General features: G+C 47.1%; 1 protein-coding gene across 1 annotated transcript; it reads left to right on the top strand.

Annotated features, from left to right (window-relative positions):
* Positions 1 to 8430: 8430 nt before the first annotated feature.
* Positions 8431 to 15157, top strand: amdhd2 (amidohydrolase domain containing 2). Its single transcript, XM_040041345.1, has 12 exons — positions 8431 to 8964; positions 9508 to 9662; positions 9986 to 10122; positions 10400 to 10539; positions 10954 to 11008; positions 11185 to 11397; positions 12027 to 12115; positions 12211 to 12355; positions 12555 to 12662; positions 12831 to 12899; positions 13055 to 13156; positions 13843 to 15157. Exons 2-12 carry the CDS (start codon positions 9580 to 9582, stop codon positions 13920 to 13922), a joined length of 1221 nt encoding a protein of 406 aa, XP_039897279.1. The 5' UTR covers positions 8431 to 8964; positions 9508 to 9579; the 3' UTR covers positions 13923 to 15157.

Genomic DNA, 15157 nt, shown 5'->3' with positions numbered 1-15157 from the left:
ATGAAGCAGCTCTACAGAGTCCCATTTGAGAGGACCAGTGACAGGGTCAAAGGACTTCGAGCTGAATATGTACGGGTACGTGTAACTGTCCTTTACATGACAATACAGTATTGGTGAAATCCAGCAGCAGCTGAATATGTACCATATCAGTACCACATGGCTCCATCCTGAGAGCTACACAGGTACCTGTGTGATGGGTGAGGGTCCTGTATGTGTAGCACTGTAGTGCAGTAATATGTTCTCTTTGTTTTACAGAGAATCTCAGCCATGGATGGAGCTGCACAGCCTCATGAATTCATTTTCATTGATGAAGCTGGATTCGACCTGTGCGAAACAAGACGACGGGGTCGTAATGTAACTGGCCAAAGGGCAATTGTGCACGTTCCAGGGCAGCGCGGGGGAAACATCACATTGTGTGCCGCCATAAGCCTTCGAGGGCTTCTGCATCATCATGCAAAACTAGGTCCATACAATAGCCAACATATACTCACATTTCTAGATGCTCTCCATGATATAGTTGTACAGAACAGAGCAGATCAGCCCAGGTTTGTGGTGATATGGGATCATGTCAGTTTCCATCGGCTGCTCTGGTCCAGGCCTGGTTCTCCAACCACAGCCAACTTGAAGTGGTATACTTTCCCCCTTACTCACCATTTTTAAACCCTATAGAGGATTTTTTTTAGGCTTGGAGATGGCGTGTATATGACCGCCAACCACATGCCCGCATGCCTCTTCTGCAGGCAATGGAACAGGCCAGCGGCGACATTCAGGTGACAGCAATCCATGGATGGTTTCGACATGCAAGAGGATATTTTCCCCGGTGCCCAGCGGGAGAAGACATTGCTTGCGATGTCGATGAGGTCCTGTGGCCAGACCCCAACAGACGGCGGGATCCATGAGCCCACGTATGCACAATTGTCATGATTTTTTTTGTGTGTACAGTATAGTGTTTTTTCTATTACTGTATTATGGTGTTTGTTTGGTTTTTTTGCTTTATCTGAATTCATGGTGCTGCAGTGGACAATATTGAGTAGGCCTATTTGCTTTTTTGGTTGTTTGTGTCTCCTGAAAATATGCCTTCTGCATAACCAATGGAAATCAAAGACTGCAGTGTTTTATATAAAGTAGACTAGTGTGTCCCCTGATCTGTAACTGTTTGCATGTGATGCAAGTATGTGTCATTTTGTCAACAGAGTTACATTTTGTCAAAGGAATGTTAGGTTTCGACAGCGGAGTTTCCATTTGGCACAGATGTGAACGGTATATTTCCCAGTGTTGTGTCATGTTTACTTGTGTTTAGAGTTTTGGCACAATGAGCGAAGTTTTGCAAAATGTGTTCAAGCAACGGACAAAAACTGTAAAATAATATCAGCTTTTCTGAACTTACACCTGACTCACTGAACATGAAGCTCAGGGGGGTCAGTAGAGCCGGCCTGACGTCCATCTGAGCAGTGGAGCGATTCACTCATCGCTTTACACATAAAAAGGTGCCAAAGATAAAAAGTCTCTTTGATTTCGTTATGAGAGAAATTCTAATCTTTTGTTTCTTATTTAGTTTGTAAACCCTACAATAAGTTACTGATTGATATCACCAACACACGGTTACATTTGAGCTGCAGACAATCGGGGGGCCCACGCTGACCCCCGCCCACCGCTGTGTGCATCAGAACTGGAGCAGAAAGCAGTGGAAGAAGGTGCCCTGATCCGATGACATCACGACGACCAGGTGCACGCTCACCTGGGAAACACCCAAAGGATCAGTTTCTAACATCTGGGTGCAGATACCTCGCGGTGGCGTCCATGCCCCGATGGGTCAGGGGGACCAACGCAATATCAGACATGTGGTTGCTGTACGTTTATCTTTAGTGTGCAGTTTCATTCAAACTGTCTCGCACTTTGTAACCATGTGTTTTGAAAAGTGATAAAAAAAACAAAGTTATTATTATAAAAGCACGGTGGGTGTCAGGCTGTGCAGCATCCTCAGAGGCCGTGGAGATGTGGACTGCTGGATGGATGGATGGAGTTTCTCTTATCTAACTTCCTGTCATTGTTGTCTTCGAGGGCTCCGCAGCGTTCTGCTGTCCAGGTAACATAAAGGTTGGTGACTCATTGCAGTGACAGGACAATGCTCTCTAAATACCCGAGTCAGTTACCAAACATACTCTCGGCTTACATGACATTTCACACCAGCCACGAGCATTGTTTCCTTCACTTGCAGCAGGTCGTCATCTCATGCGACGATGGTCCAAAAACTGCAAGTGTTAAGCTGCTCACAGGTTCACCGGTTCCTGCACAAACAGCAGAAGTCTGGAGACATGGAAACAGTTTGGTTTTATGGCGTTGGTAACGCACACAGATGAGCTGGACACTGATACTGAGGGAAGATGTGCAGGAGGAAGGGTCACCTGATACCTGTGTGGAAATGTCCGGAGCCAGAGGGGAGGTGGAGGCGGGGGGGACGGACTGAAAAACAAACATAAACAGAGCCGGGCGGGGGGGGAGCGGCGTTCTTGGCGGCTACAGTTTGACCTTGGCCGGGCATGCCCGGGCCTGCCTCTCAATGCTGGGAGGGAGCCTCACTAAAGCCAGCTGCAGGACTTGGACGGCCTCAATGAGAGCAGGAAATACCACCCCGGGCAAACAAGGGCGTAGCACCCTCCCTCCACCTCGCTCCGTCTTTTAATGACGCCTTTCTTTTTCCATTTCTCAGCAGTCATCGAGCTTGGCACGCTGCACAAGCACCACAGATGCTCTTCTCTCGTTCCCGCTCCTCACTCGCTGCTTTCCAATCTTTAATTTGATTTCTTTATTTCTTTGTTCGCCTCACAGCAGAGGGAAAGCTTTCAAACGCTGCTGCTTTGCATATCTTAGACTCTGCCCTCAATAGGTGAGCTGCCGAGGCGACAACACCCCGGTCAGGCCCGGTCCAAGCCTCGGACCCCCTCGCTGCTCACACAGTCGGGGTTTACTGCACCGGTCTGAAGTCCGTCCATTCCCCCCCAGCAAAGAGGCTTCTCTGGATGCATCACAGGCTGAGTTGATGAGAGTGGACGTGGGACAGAGCGAGAAGCCGGCCCTCCACGACGTTTCCCAAACAGCTCACAGTCGGATGTTTCTGGCAGCGCTCTTTAGCATCCAGCTCTTTATCCCGATGCTATCAGTCGGACCTTTTTAAAGGGAGCTGGCCGATCTTGGATTTCACACAGCAGTGAGCTTCATCACCGTCCTGTGAAACCGAAGAAAGGTCTGGCTCCGTTTGCAGGCCTGCAGCCTTTCAAAGATCCTTTCACACACCAGGCTTCGTGTCTGATGCTGCATCCCCGACACGTTTACACCTGATCTCGTTTTTACAATGAATTCATTCGTGTTTCTTCACGTACTCAGTTAATGGAGCAATGAAGCACTGGTAGCTGCGCCACATAGCACCGTTTTGTGCTGGATGTGGCTCGTCGGCCTTTAATGAACTGAACGAGGAAACGGGCCAGTGTTGGCCACTGCTTCACTTTTATTTAGATTAATTGATCCCCAACAGGATAAAGATGGCCCCGCCCCTGCCTGTGCATGGCTCTGTTGGAGGTTTCTTCCTGTTAAAACAGAGTTTTTCTGTCCTACTGTCGCCTGTGCTTGCTAACAGGGGGATTTGGCACTATAAAATAAAACTGAACTGAATCGAATTGAAGAATATGATGAGGTTAAATTCGTGCAGAGTCAGTCTTCAGCCCTCTGTGGTGAAACGCTGACTGATGCAGATCAGTGGATGAAGCTGGCCTTTCGAGACATTTTTAGAATATGTTTTTGAAGTTATGAAGAAGAAGGACCGACACTGTCAAACGTCACTGTTCAAAGCTCTACGAGACACAGACACCTGGCTAGAATCCGACCTCCTGCTGAAAACATTTCCTCAGAGATTTTGGTCCATGGTGACATCATCACACAGCTGCTGCAGATGTGTCGTTTGCATCCACGATGAGACTCTCCCGTTCCATCTTAAAGGTGCTCTGTTAGACTGAGATCTGAGTACTGTGAACTCATCGTCATGTTTCAGAAACCAGTTTGAGATGATGACAAAGACCCTGCCCGTCACTGTGACTTGATTAACAGCCTAAATTGATCTGAGGTCAGAAAAAGTTATGCTGACCTCAGAGTTGGGAAGCAAAAACATCCAGTTTTCCTTTAACTTAGCTGTGGACTTTTTCTTCCTCCTTTCCCAGATCTTCCCAAAATTAAGCCACAAGCGACATTTAGTTCCAGGTTTGGTTTAATATGTGATCTAATAACGTCTGCGGTCCTGGAATGATTGACTCGAGGAAAGCTAAACTGACAGTTCAGCTCCTATACAGTTTCACTGCAGGCCTCCGCCAGCCTGCAGCCAATCAGGAGGGAGTTGCGGCCTCCCCTTCAAATCTGTTCAGCATGTATCTGCACGTCCGCTGCCGCCTGCCCGTTATCGTGATGTTAAAGTCGCCTTTACAGCTGGGTGAGCTGAGGAGGGGGGCGGGCTGCTGTGTTTGTGTGGGGTGATCTTTACACCCCCCGCCGGGGATCAGACAAACACTTATTAACTGAGAGGAATGCAAACAGACGCAGGACAGCAGCACGGAGGGCCGGGGGGAGTAAAAGGGGAAAGGGAGAGTGAAGACTCCTCCTCCTCCTCCCACATTTACTCCTTGTAAACCACCTGCTGATCAGGAGAAGCCTCCAGAGTTTTCCAGAGGAATGCAGTTTCAGTGAAAGACGAGACAAACAAGTATTCAGGCCTTTAAAAAGTCTGAATATTCAAACTGATGCTGTTCCAACATTAAATACCCCTAAAATCTTACTCCAGGCATCCGTCAGTCTAAAAACAAGACCAAGTAATCTGTTAGTGAATGAATTTACCTGAAAACAGCTGCAGAAATATAAAACAGTATATTCTTACACCTGCATAAAAGTGTGATGGTGTGTTTATTAAGAAACTGATCTGGAACTCCAAATGAACAATCTGAAAAGAAAAGATCTGAAAACACTGAAATAATTTAAATAACTTGTGATTTCAGTTTGATGCAAACTTCCAAATGAAATAAGAAGAAAATCTGATTATTACAGACAAAGCAAATAAAGTAATTTAAAGAAGGAACATAAAATTCCTGCCTACTTCCTCCTTTGAAGCTTTGAATCTACATATTTGCTGACACCATGTTGGATTTTTGGATCCAGAAATGACCATAAATCCTTGAACTTCACTCACAAACCTGGAGCTCAGCTTTGTTTGTCTGTTGCTACAGTAACCTCACATATTATTGGTCACATGATGCCATTAATATGGCTCCAACAGCACAAACACGGTCCAGAGGTCCAGTTCAGGTGAAGCTAGCAGCTACAGCCACCTGTCAGTCACAGAGGCCACGCCCCTGATGATGCAAACAGTTTGTGTATCAGGCTGTAAACATGTTTAGTTCTGCTGTAAAGTTTTAACATGGGAGTCTATGGGGACTGACTCGCTGCTGCCTCTGCTGGACATCAGAGGAACTGCAGGCTCATTGTTAAGCCTCCGAGGTTGCTGCCTCTGATCGTCCCGTAATAATAATCATAATATTACAGCAACCGGTTGAAGCACAGTGAGACTCAGAGATCATTGAAAGCAGCGCTGAATCGTCCGCAAACACACGTTGAGGTTTGTTGGGAAAAGTTAGAATCCATTAGCAAACAAAGATACGACACCTGACGTCCCGAGCGCCTCTCGCGCAGTCAGATCCTCCGGCACTGACCTGCTAAAGCTGTGGTCATTAGTTCTCCTTCAGCAGCCACCCTGACCCACGACGTCCAGCTGTTTACGAAGCTCTGGACCAGCCGGTCAGGATTTCACATTTTCTGATGGACAAAGTTCAATGATGTGAAGATGAGTTTTTATCTCAGTTTTTCACCCACAGATAAATAAACACGTTGGAGTATGTTAGTCTTGATTTTTCACACAGAACAGATTCAACAGATTCCTCATTAAATATGACAGATGTTCAACATCCTCTCAGACTTTTGGACCTTTAGTGTGTTTTTATTGTGTTACTGTGAATCACATCAGAGGAGGACGGCGCAAAGAAACGTCACAGAGACGTTTTACTGCTTACGAATAATCTCACGTTCATCTTTATGTACTTTTAGTCATAATTGAATCAACTGTGTTTTCCCCACGTTATTCTAAACTTCTCTGTGGATATAAAAGAAATGTGAGGAGGAGAAGAAAGTATGAAGTTATTTAAAACTGTTTGGAAACTTTCACAGTAATTCGTGTTGTAGCCTGAGCTGTGTTTGCACTCGGACTAAACGTCGGTTCCTCATCTTTTAGTTCCCATCTTCTGCTGCGCCGTCCTTTGTTCTGCTCCTTTGCTCCACGTGAGCAGCGCCGCCGACCTTTCGCCGTGACCTTGCTTGGCACTCTTTCCGCCCCTCTGTGTTTTAGTCACTCGGCGTCCTCGGGGCGTGTTTTGCAAGTCAACAATTCACATAAAGCAGAACACAAATGGCCGATTTTCTTCAGTTCCTTAAAAACCAGAGGATTAAGGAATCAGGGAGCTGAAAGGCCGCCACACAGCCCGCGGACTCGGGAGTTAAGCGGCTGTGAATGAGATGTGGCGACTCCAAAACAAAAGCTACTGTGTCACTCAGACGGGAACGCTGACGTCACGGCTCACAAAAGACGGAGGCTGTAAAACACCACCTCCGAGGGCTTCTTCTGGGCTTTTTTTTTCTCTGTTTGAGCCAATCAAATATCCACGAGCGCTGCTGCCAAGTCCTCTCTCCGAGCAAACAGAGCCGAGAGCACGGCTACATTTTGATCCATATTGGTGGTAAAATATAGGCTCTCTGTCTCCTCGTGGGTGGCCCGGTTTGGCCAGAGGACACAGGCCTGCAGATTCTCGTAGTGGTCTCCATGGGGATGAGCAGGACGTGGGGAGGTATCCGGCTTACTGGAAACGTGGTTTATTGTTGACTTTCAGGAATGAGGAGGGGGCCGCTGCTCTGACGGCGGGGGTGGCACATCCCGGTGGAGTGAACGCTCACACAGTCAGGCCTCACTTAGACTCTGGACGGGGCTCTGTGGACAGATGTGGCCCACACACCAGCACACACCAAACATCTGCAAAGTGGACGTGACGCTGAGCCACATGCAGACTGTATATAAAAGATGGATGCAGGTTTTTAGTGAGTCTCATTCTGCTCTCAGGTGTTTGCTTTGTCAGCCGCTCGCTGTCGTGTTTGTATTTTCAGTGTCACACTGAGCTCATCCGTCAGTCCTGTTTCTTCTGTGCTGCTGAATTAATTTTAACTCAGGGCATTGTTGCAAAATCGTCCCTCTCGTTTCAGTCCATGAATGAAACGAAGGATCGCGCTAACATGTTAAAACCTGCAGAATTTCACAGCTTTTGAGTAAAAAGCAGAAAAAGGATCCTGAGAAAGCAGACGAGTCAAATCTGTCATTTTTCACCCTTCAACACCAACCGTCATCCTTCCACTTCCTGACTGAGCAGGTTTTCCATGTACGGATTCTTCTTTTCCTCCACGATGCTGTGGGAATATCCCAGTATGACACCGCTGGGATTCATTGAGCTCGGATTGCAAAGGAGTGGGTCAGAGAGTGTGGATCGGTCACGACACAGTTCAGCCTTGCACCTTGTGAGAATCTCTGGGATGACATGATGTCATGGTTAACGTGTTTGGAGTGTGTACGAGTGGGTGTGAAAGGTTTCACAGTGTGAGTGTGTTGAGGTGTGGGTTTGTAGGGTGTGTATGTATATGTGGTAGACATGTGTTCATGCAGCTTTTATAAACAAACACACAGGCGTGTTGTGACCGAGTGTGCTCAGAAACATCCTGACAGTCCTTCTGAGTTAAAGGCAACAAAAATGTACAACATAAGAGACGCTTTTAAATATTTTACTTTTGGTTGTGACACAGTGACGTCAGAGGAAGAGCAGCTCACAGAGCCGATGCTGAGGAGCTACACGCTGTGTCCCAGCGCCCTCTGCTGGGCATGTCAGGAAGTGACGTAAAGCTATTTCTTTTGTAACCTGCAGTCAGCGGGAGTTATGTTATGTTCAAATAAAGACGCGATCTTTATAACTCAGTGCTCTCAGTATAGTCGACCCACTGCTTAAAGAGATGTGACACTTCTGTAAAAATACATCTCTGCTGCCCTCTTTGGCCACATCTGTGCTGGAAAACTGATTTTTAACGTCACTGAATTATTTTCTCAATAAATTAAATTTTATTCGATTTTTAATTTATTTTGTATTTTGTATTTTATGAAGAAGCCACGTTGCAAACACTGCGTACGGAATCCAGCCCGAAAGTTGTTCCTGCATCAAAATGACGTGAATTCATTTACAGCGGACAAAACTCGTTTACGACACTTAAACCGAGCCGGCCTCTGGCGCTAACGATGTGTACCTAATAAAGTGTCGGAAGACTGTGAACAGTCAATATTTTGCAGCCGTTTTTTCCCGCAGTCATTAAAGGAAACATGGCTCCACTGTTCCTGTTAACCGTCTGAGAATAAAAACGCGCTTTGTCACCTCCAACATTTACAGATATTTTAAAAGAACTGAAGCTTTTCGTGACGTGAAACTTGTTTTTCTGTGCTGATCGTGGAAAACTTTGGCATGTGTCAGCAAACCGCAGCTGCTCTCGTCCTGTTTTGATCAGCTGACCTGCCTCGGTCACATGACTCGGTCCTCTTCCTCTGCTCGGCTCCTCTGAGCACCAGCGCGATCACACACCTTAAAGCGCCGCTGGATCACAGCTGCAGCGCAGGTGGAGGCACCGCGGGTGGAGGCGCCGCAGAACTCCGTGTGAAAAACGCAGTTTTAGGTTTCGGCTCTGTGGCGGCTGGAAGAGATCAGCCTGTGTTCAAACAAGAGTCCCACTGAGGGTTTGACGGAGGCCGAGACGGAGGCGTGTTTCTGGGGTTTCACCACTTTGTGTGTCACGGTAGGTAAAGAGGAGAAAAGTGAGGACGAGTTAAATTTTAAATACATTTAAAAGCAGAGTCGGGGTAGAGTCATGGAGCTGACTACAGACAGGCAGATAAGAATAGTTTGGCTTATCTCAGGATGTTTCACAGAGACCATAAACAAGATCAGAGGTCAAAGTCAGCGGCTGCACCCACAGCAATAAGATCAGACCCTCATTAAACCCTGCAGCTGCGCCTCACCTCACCTGCATGTTACAAACTTCTGCTTCTGCTTTGGTTTTCCATCGCAAGCTTGAAGCACGTCCTGCTCCTAATTCCTGTCATGCTGGACTCGACTAGAGCAGCTTTGCATGATTCACAGTTCATAATAATCCTCCTTTAGCTGGTTACTTTTTGTGAACTGTAAAGTTTGCTTCTCCACCTGAGATGCCTGTGTCAGGGGAAAACTGATAAACCGGAATAAGTGTGCTCGCACTGTAAGAAGCTGTGGTCGTGTTTAACATGAACATCGAAAGATTTGTGACAGGAAACGGTTTGATTTGTTCTGCTGTGTTTCCCAGTCGTCTGTGGCTGAGCGGGCGGTGTTTGCGGTGTCCGCGCTCACCTGCTGAGAGGACACAACAACCAAAAGCATGCCGTCCAACAAATCGGTGTCAGACGCTCCCATCACTCAGTTCATCAACTGCAGGATCCTGAGGGACAACGAGCTGCAGAGGTACGACACACAAAACAACACTGCAAAGAGAGCCGGTCTGAGCCAGGAAACCCGCCAGCTTCAACTATTCTGCTGAGACGAGCGCTCAGAGCTCCTGACAGCAGTATACTCGGAGCGCCGGGTCGCAGCTCGTGGGAGTGTTTGGGGTTTTGAGCCTTTGCAGCTCAGATAAATTCAAAGTTGTGCGTCCAGTTTTGATTTGATAAAGTCATTAATGATGTATGCTGTACCATGGACCAGGATGTCATGACTCTGGTGTGTGTGCGTGTGTGTGTGTGTGTGTGTGTGTGTGTGTGTGTGTGTGTGTGTGTGTGTGTGCGCAGAGAGGACCTGTGGGTGCGTGAGGGGAGGATTTTAGACCCAGAGAAGCTGTTCTTCGATGAGCAGGGATACGCTGACAAACGTGTGGACTGTGAGGGCAGCATCATCGCGCCGGGCTTTATAGACGTCCAGATCAACGGTACACACACACCCACAGACACACACCTTTGCATGTGTTTCAGAAGCTGCGCTGCTGCAGTAACTTTGATACCTGGTCAGACGGCGTGCTGGAACAAAGATGACAGAACTGCACAGCTTCAAACTCTTCTTAATGTTCAGTCTCTGGAGTTGAAGGTGGTGTCGGTGGCATCTGAGCTGACGCTGCAGTTTTTCAGCGTCACAGAGAGCGTTGTTGCTGCTGAGGGGGCGGGGCTAGTTTATCCCGAGGGGAGTAACGGCTCGTCTTCCTGCTGCAGGAGGTTACGGCATCGACTTCTCGCAGGCGTCTGAGGACATCAGCGATGGAGTTTCGTTTGTGGCCAAAAAGATCCTCGAGCACGGCGTGACGTCCTTCTGCCCGACTCTGGTCACCTCCCCTCCCGAAGTTTACCACAAGGTCACTGCTTCATTTTTATCAGTTCAAGTTTAGACGCGCTCGCGTGTTCAGGGGTTCCTAGTCTCTCCTTCAAAGTCATCTTCTGGAGCATCTCTGGACAGCTTCTTCCAGGTCAGCTTCTGCTTTCAGTTCCTTCACTGGAAGGTTCTGCTGCACCGCCTCCACCCGCCATCTAAAACCAAACCTGGAAACAACCAGGACGGAGCACTGAGAGTTAAACTAAAACTGGAGATCGGGGTTGGAGGCAGCAGCACTGGAAGGTTCAGAGGTGCATCTGAAGCTGATGAAGTGAAGGCAGGTGTGAGTCGTGCATCTCCCTGAACACGCTGAGCATTTACACGTCGGGGCGCTAACGATCGGTGACGTGAAGCTTCTATGTGTAAAATCACAGCATCATCAAAATGTGTGTTCCAGGTTCTGCCTCAGGTCAAAGTTCATGATGGAGGACCACATGGAGCTGGAGTTCTCGGTGAGGTTTTACAGATGCTGTTGGTGAATGTTTGTTGTGTTCTTTGTTTCTCCTCATTGATCAGAAGCTGCAGACGTGTTTGCTGGTACGTAAACGATCACGCTGCTGCGGTACACGAGCGCCGACCGCGGCCAAAAATGGCGTCTGTTTCACTTCCTGTAAACTTGCGTGTGCAGGTTTTCACCTGGAGGGTCCGTTCATCAGCGCCGAGAAGAAAGGAGCCCACCCGGAGAAATACCTCCGCACCTTCAAGTCCGGAGGCCTCGAGCACCTGATGGAGGTCTACGGCAGCCTGGACAACGTTGCCATAGTGACGCTTGCTCCTGAGCTGCCCGGCAGCCAATCGGTGGCGAGGGAGCTGAGCCAGAGGGGCATCACTGTGTCCTTAGGTGAGCATCGTGTAGTCACGGCAACGATTATACAGCAAAGTGATGATGATGATGTAAATAATAAAACACTAAAGTTTCATTTTCAGTTTTATTTACATCATTTTTTCTCTGTTTCTGTAATATTTGACATTTTATTTCTTAATTTGTCTTTTTTTGCATCTTTGTATTTTTTTAAATATGATTTTATTTATTTTAGATTATTTTTATTTTCATTAAACATTTATTATTCTTTTGAGTTTTTTTAAAATTAAAAAAATCACATTTTTAATTTATTATTTTATTTATTTCCATTTTTAGGTGTTTTTTTTATTGTTTGCATTATTTATTTTAAATGTGCTTTTATTTTGTAGATTCTTTTTAAAGATGACTTTCTAAAAAGTTATTATCCTTTTTTCATTTCCATATTATTATTCAATCCTTGTTTACTTATACACTTTTCTCGTGTGCTTGTATTTTTATTTGAATGATTGATTTCATTTTTATTTCCTGTTTCTGTTGAAATCGTGTTCCGGTTCGGTGCTGTGCGCGGTGTTAGCGTGGGCCTGTCAGTCCTCTGTAGAGCACCTGGAGCTGCTGTAATCGTCTGAGAGCGCTGATGTGAACAAAGTTTGCTCGACTGGTTCTTGCAGGTCACTCGGCGGCCGACCTGTCGCAGGCCGAGGAGGCGGTGCAGCAGGGCGCGTCCTTCATCACTCACCTGTTCAACGCCATGCTGCCTGTGAGTCCCAGCTGCTGCTCGTCTCTGAGTCCGTTTCTGTTCAGCCCGGTCGGTTTCACGCTCTCAGTAATCCTTCTGTGTCTGCTGTGGTCCAGTTCCACCATCGTGACCCGGGCATAGTGGGTCTGCTGACCAGCGACAGGATCCCCGCAGGCAGGGCGGTTTATTACGGCATGATCGCTGATGGCATCCACACCAACCCTGCAGCCCTGCGCATCGCTCACAGAGCTCACCCGTCAGGTCTGCCCGAGGTTTCTATTTCAGATCAGCAGCCAAAAGCACGAAAATCTCCCCAAATATATTCCTAAATGTATCAGAATGTTCTTATTTTGGTTCCAGGAGGTTGGTAAAAGTCTGCAAACGTGTTTAAACGTGTGGCATCACCTGGGAGTAGATGGATTTTGGACTTTCCCGTGTCTTGTGTGCTTCATACTTTCAGGTCTGGTGCTGGTGACGGACGCCATCACCGCGATGGGTCTTCCTCCCGGCCGTCACACTCTTGGCCAGCAGGTCATCGAGATCCAGGGTCTCCACGCCTACGTGGCAGGTCTGATGTTCTTCAGACGTTATTATCTAACAGGCCCGTGGTTTCCTGAGCGATGCTGCAGAAAGGAGCAAACGCATAACTAGAACCAGAGATCGGAGAAGTCAAATAAATCGTTCTCGCGACGGTTTCATGTGTAAAACTCTGTAACGTCACTCTTTATGTGTTCAGGCACCAAGACTTTGAGTGGCAGCATCGCCACGATGGACATGTGTGTGCGCCACTTCAAGCAGGCCTCAGGTCAGTTTGTGTTACTTTAATGACTAAAACCAGGAAGTAGAATCATAATGAGCAGTGACGCGCTGCCTCATGTAAACTCCAGCAGGTGAGACCTGGTTGCTGTGGCGATGCAGGTCAGATCATCATTGCTCTTCACTTCCTGTTCTGTCCTCCAGGCTGCAGTGTCCAGGAGGCTCTGGAAGCTGCCTCCCTGCATCCGGCTCAGCTTCTGGGAATCAGCCCCAAAAAGGGAAAGCTGGACTACGGCTCCGACGCAGGTCAGAGCCGACTGCATATTTATTTCTGCCTCCCTGCTGTTAGAGCTGCTGTAGTTCCTCCTTTGTGTCCTCAGCGTTTTCTTGGGTGTTAATTTGGACTTTTTTCATGGTGGGAGGGGGAGGGGGCTGTATAACGGTTGACCAAAGCCTGCAGTTCCTCTAGTGTCCAGCAGAGGCTCCAGCCAGTCTCCATAGACTCCCATGTTAAACTTTACAGCAGAAATAAACACGTTTACAGCCAAACTGCTTCGAGAACTTCGAACTCTCTGTTTCAGATTTACAATAAAAGTTTTAATAAGAGTAAATAAAATAACCCACATGAATGTTGAGTGAATGTTTAGCCTCCATCTTGCACATTGTCAGTTGTGCAGCGCTTCAAAGGTCAACGGCGTTGGATTAAAGTTTAACGGCTGTAGCCGTGAGGTTCTCTGGGATCGCGCCGCCGCGCTCTGACCTTTCCTGGAGTTCATGTGCTTTCCTTTAAGTGAGGCCAGCGGCTCGACTCAGGCTGAATTTGTGAGACTTACAGTTTAACTGATCTTTCAAAGCATCGACGTTCGTCCTGATGTTCAGGAGGAAACCGTCTGCGACTGACAGAACTCCAACTTTCCACCGTCTTCTGATTCTTTTCTCTCAGCAGCGCTGCCTCCTGTCTTTCTTACACTCTGCACTATTTTGTTTTATAGACCTCGTTCTGCTCGATGAGGGCCTCAACGTCAAAGCCACTTATATTTCTGGAGAGGAGGTTTGGAGAAAAGGACAGTAGGAGATGAAGAAGGAAACTGGACCGCCTGTGCCTTTGTACATGATCGACATGTCGGGGTTTTAATGGACTGCCTGAGTGCACCAGGCACTGCTGGAAAACTGGACCAGAGTGAAATATTTCTGCATTATTAGTTTATTAAATGTCAGATGATGTGGAAAATGTTTTCCTGCTTTTCAAACTACCAAAGATTTCTGTTTATTACCCTGAAAGTCAGCGTGCTCATTGATCGTGTGTTGCTGAAAGTCGGATGTTGTGTTAAAGCAGCTGTATGACCTCTGCAGGGTCAGGGGTCACAGTGGACGTCACTGCACACCCTCAGTTTCTGTAAGCGTCTCTTTTTCTTTCTTGCAAATTTTACTGACACCATCAACAGAGTGTGGACAGACTGCTGCTGGTGTGGCAGCAGATTGTCTCATCGTGAGAGGGTCTGGTGGTCTCAAAAGGAACTCAAAAGTAAGGGTGGGAAACTCCTGCCCACGAAACTTTGTCATGAATCGCTCTCACTGGTGAAATGCTGCCCCCTGGCGGTGAAGGTTATAGTTAAAGGATAGTGAGAACCTCTTTACCCCTCAGGTGTCGACGAGGGTAACCCTCGTTTCTCTTTCCTGATCTGAACAGAAAGAGAAAAACCTGGAAATGAATCTGATGGTCGTCAAATCTGAGACAGATCGACAGACGCTGGCAGAGTTCAGGCTGTGCTCGCTTTAACCATAACCTTTGTGACATCAGACAGATCTGAGAGTACAAAAACTGTAACGAGCTGAGTGTTTACAGCAGGGTGAGCCTGAGCTCACTCAGATTATTCGTACACACTCAGAGCTCACAGTTAGAAACACCGGACATGTTTAATCTGAAAATCCAGCACAGGAACAGGAGGGACGGGGGAAAGGACAGTCCAGTTTAATAATGACACAGTATGTAGGCTCAAACAGACACGATGTCCTTTGCAGTAACAGTGTGTGTGTGTGTGTGTGTGTGTGTGAGAGAGTGTGTGTGTGTGTGTGTGTGTGTGTGTGTACACTCTCAGACACTCTTTATAAAGTAAAAGTCCTGCTTTCATTTAGTGAAAGTAAAAAAATTGTAAAAATATTGAGAGACAGTAAGCAGCACAGATAAATACAAACAGTGATGACAGACTAATCTTCCATCTTGTAGTTTTTTAAAATTCTGATATTGGTGAAAATTTTCAGGGGAAAGGTTTAAAGCAAAGTCTCAATAAACGTAATTTTTCCTTT

Source organism: Simochromis diagramma, unplaced genomic scaffold, assembly GCF_900408965.1.
Source record: "Simochromis diagramma unplaced genomic scaffold, fSimDia1.1 OVJJ01000321.1, whole genome shotgun sequence".
In the NCBI taxonomy this organism is placed as follows: Eukaryota; Metazoa; Chordata; class Actinopteri; order Cichliformes; family Cichlidae; genus Simochromis; species Simochromis diagramma.
Note: the sequence above shows the minus strand (reverse complement) of the source record. Positions and strands in the feature narration are given on the sequence as shown.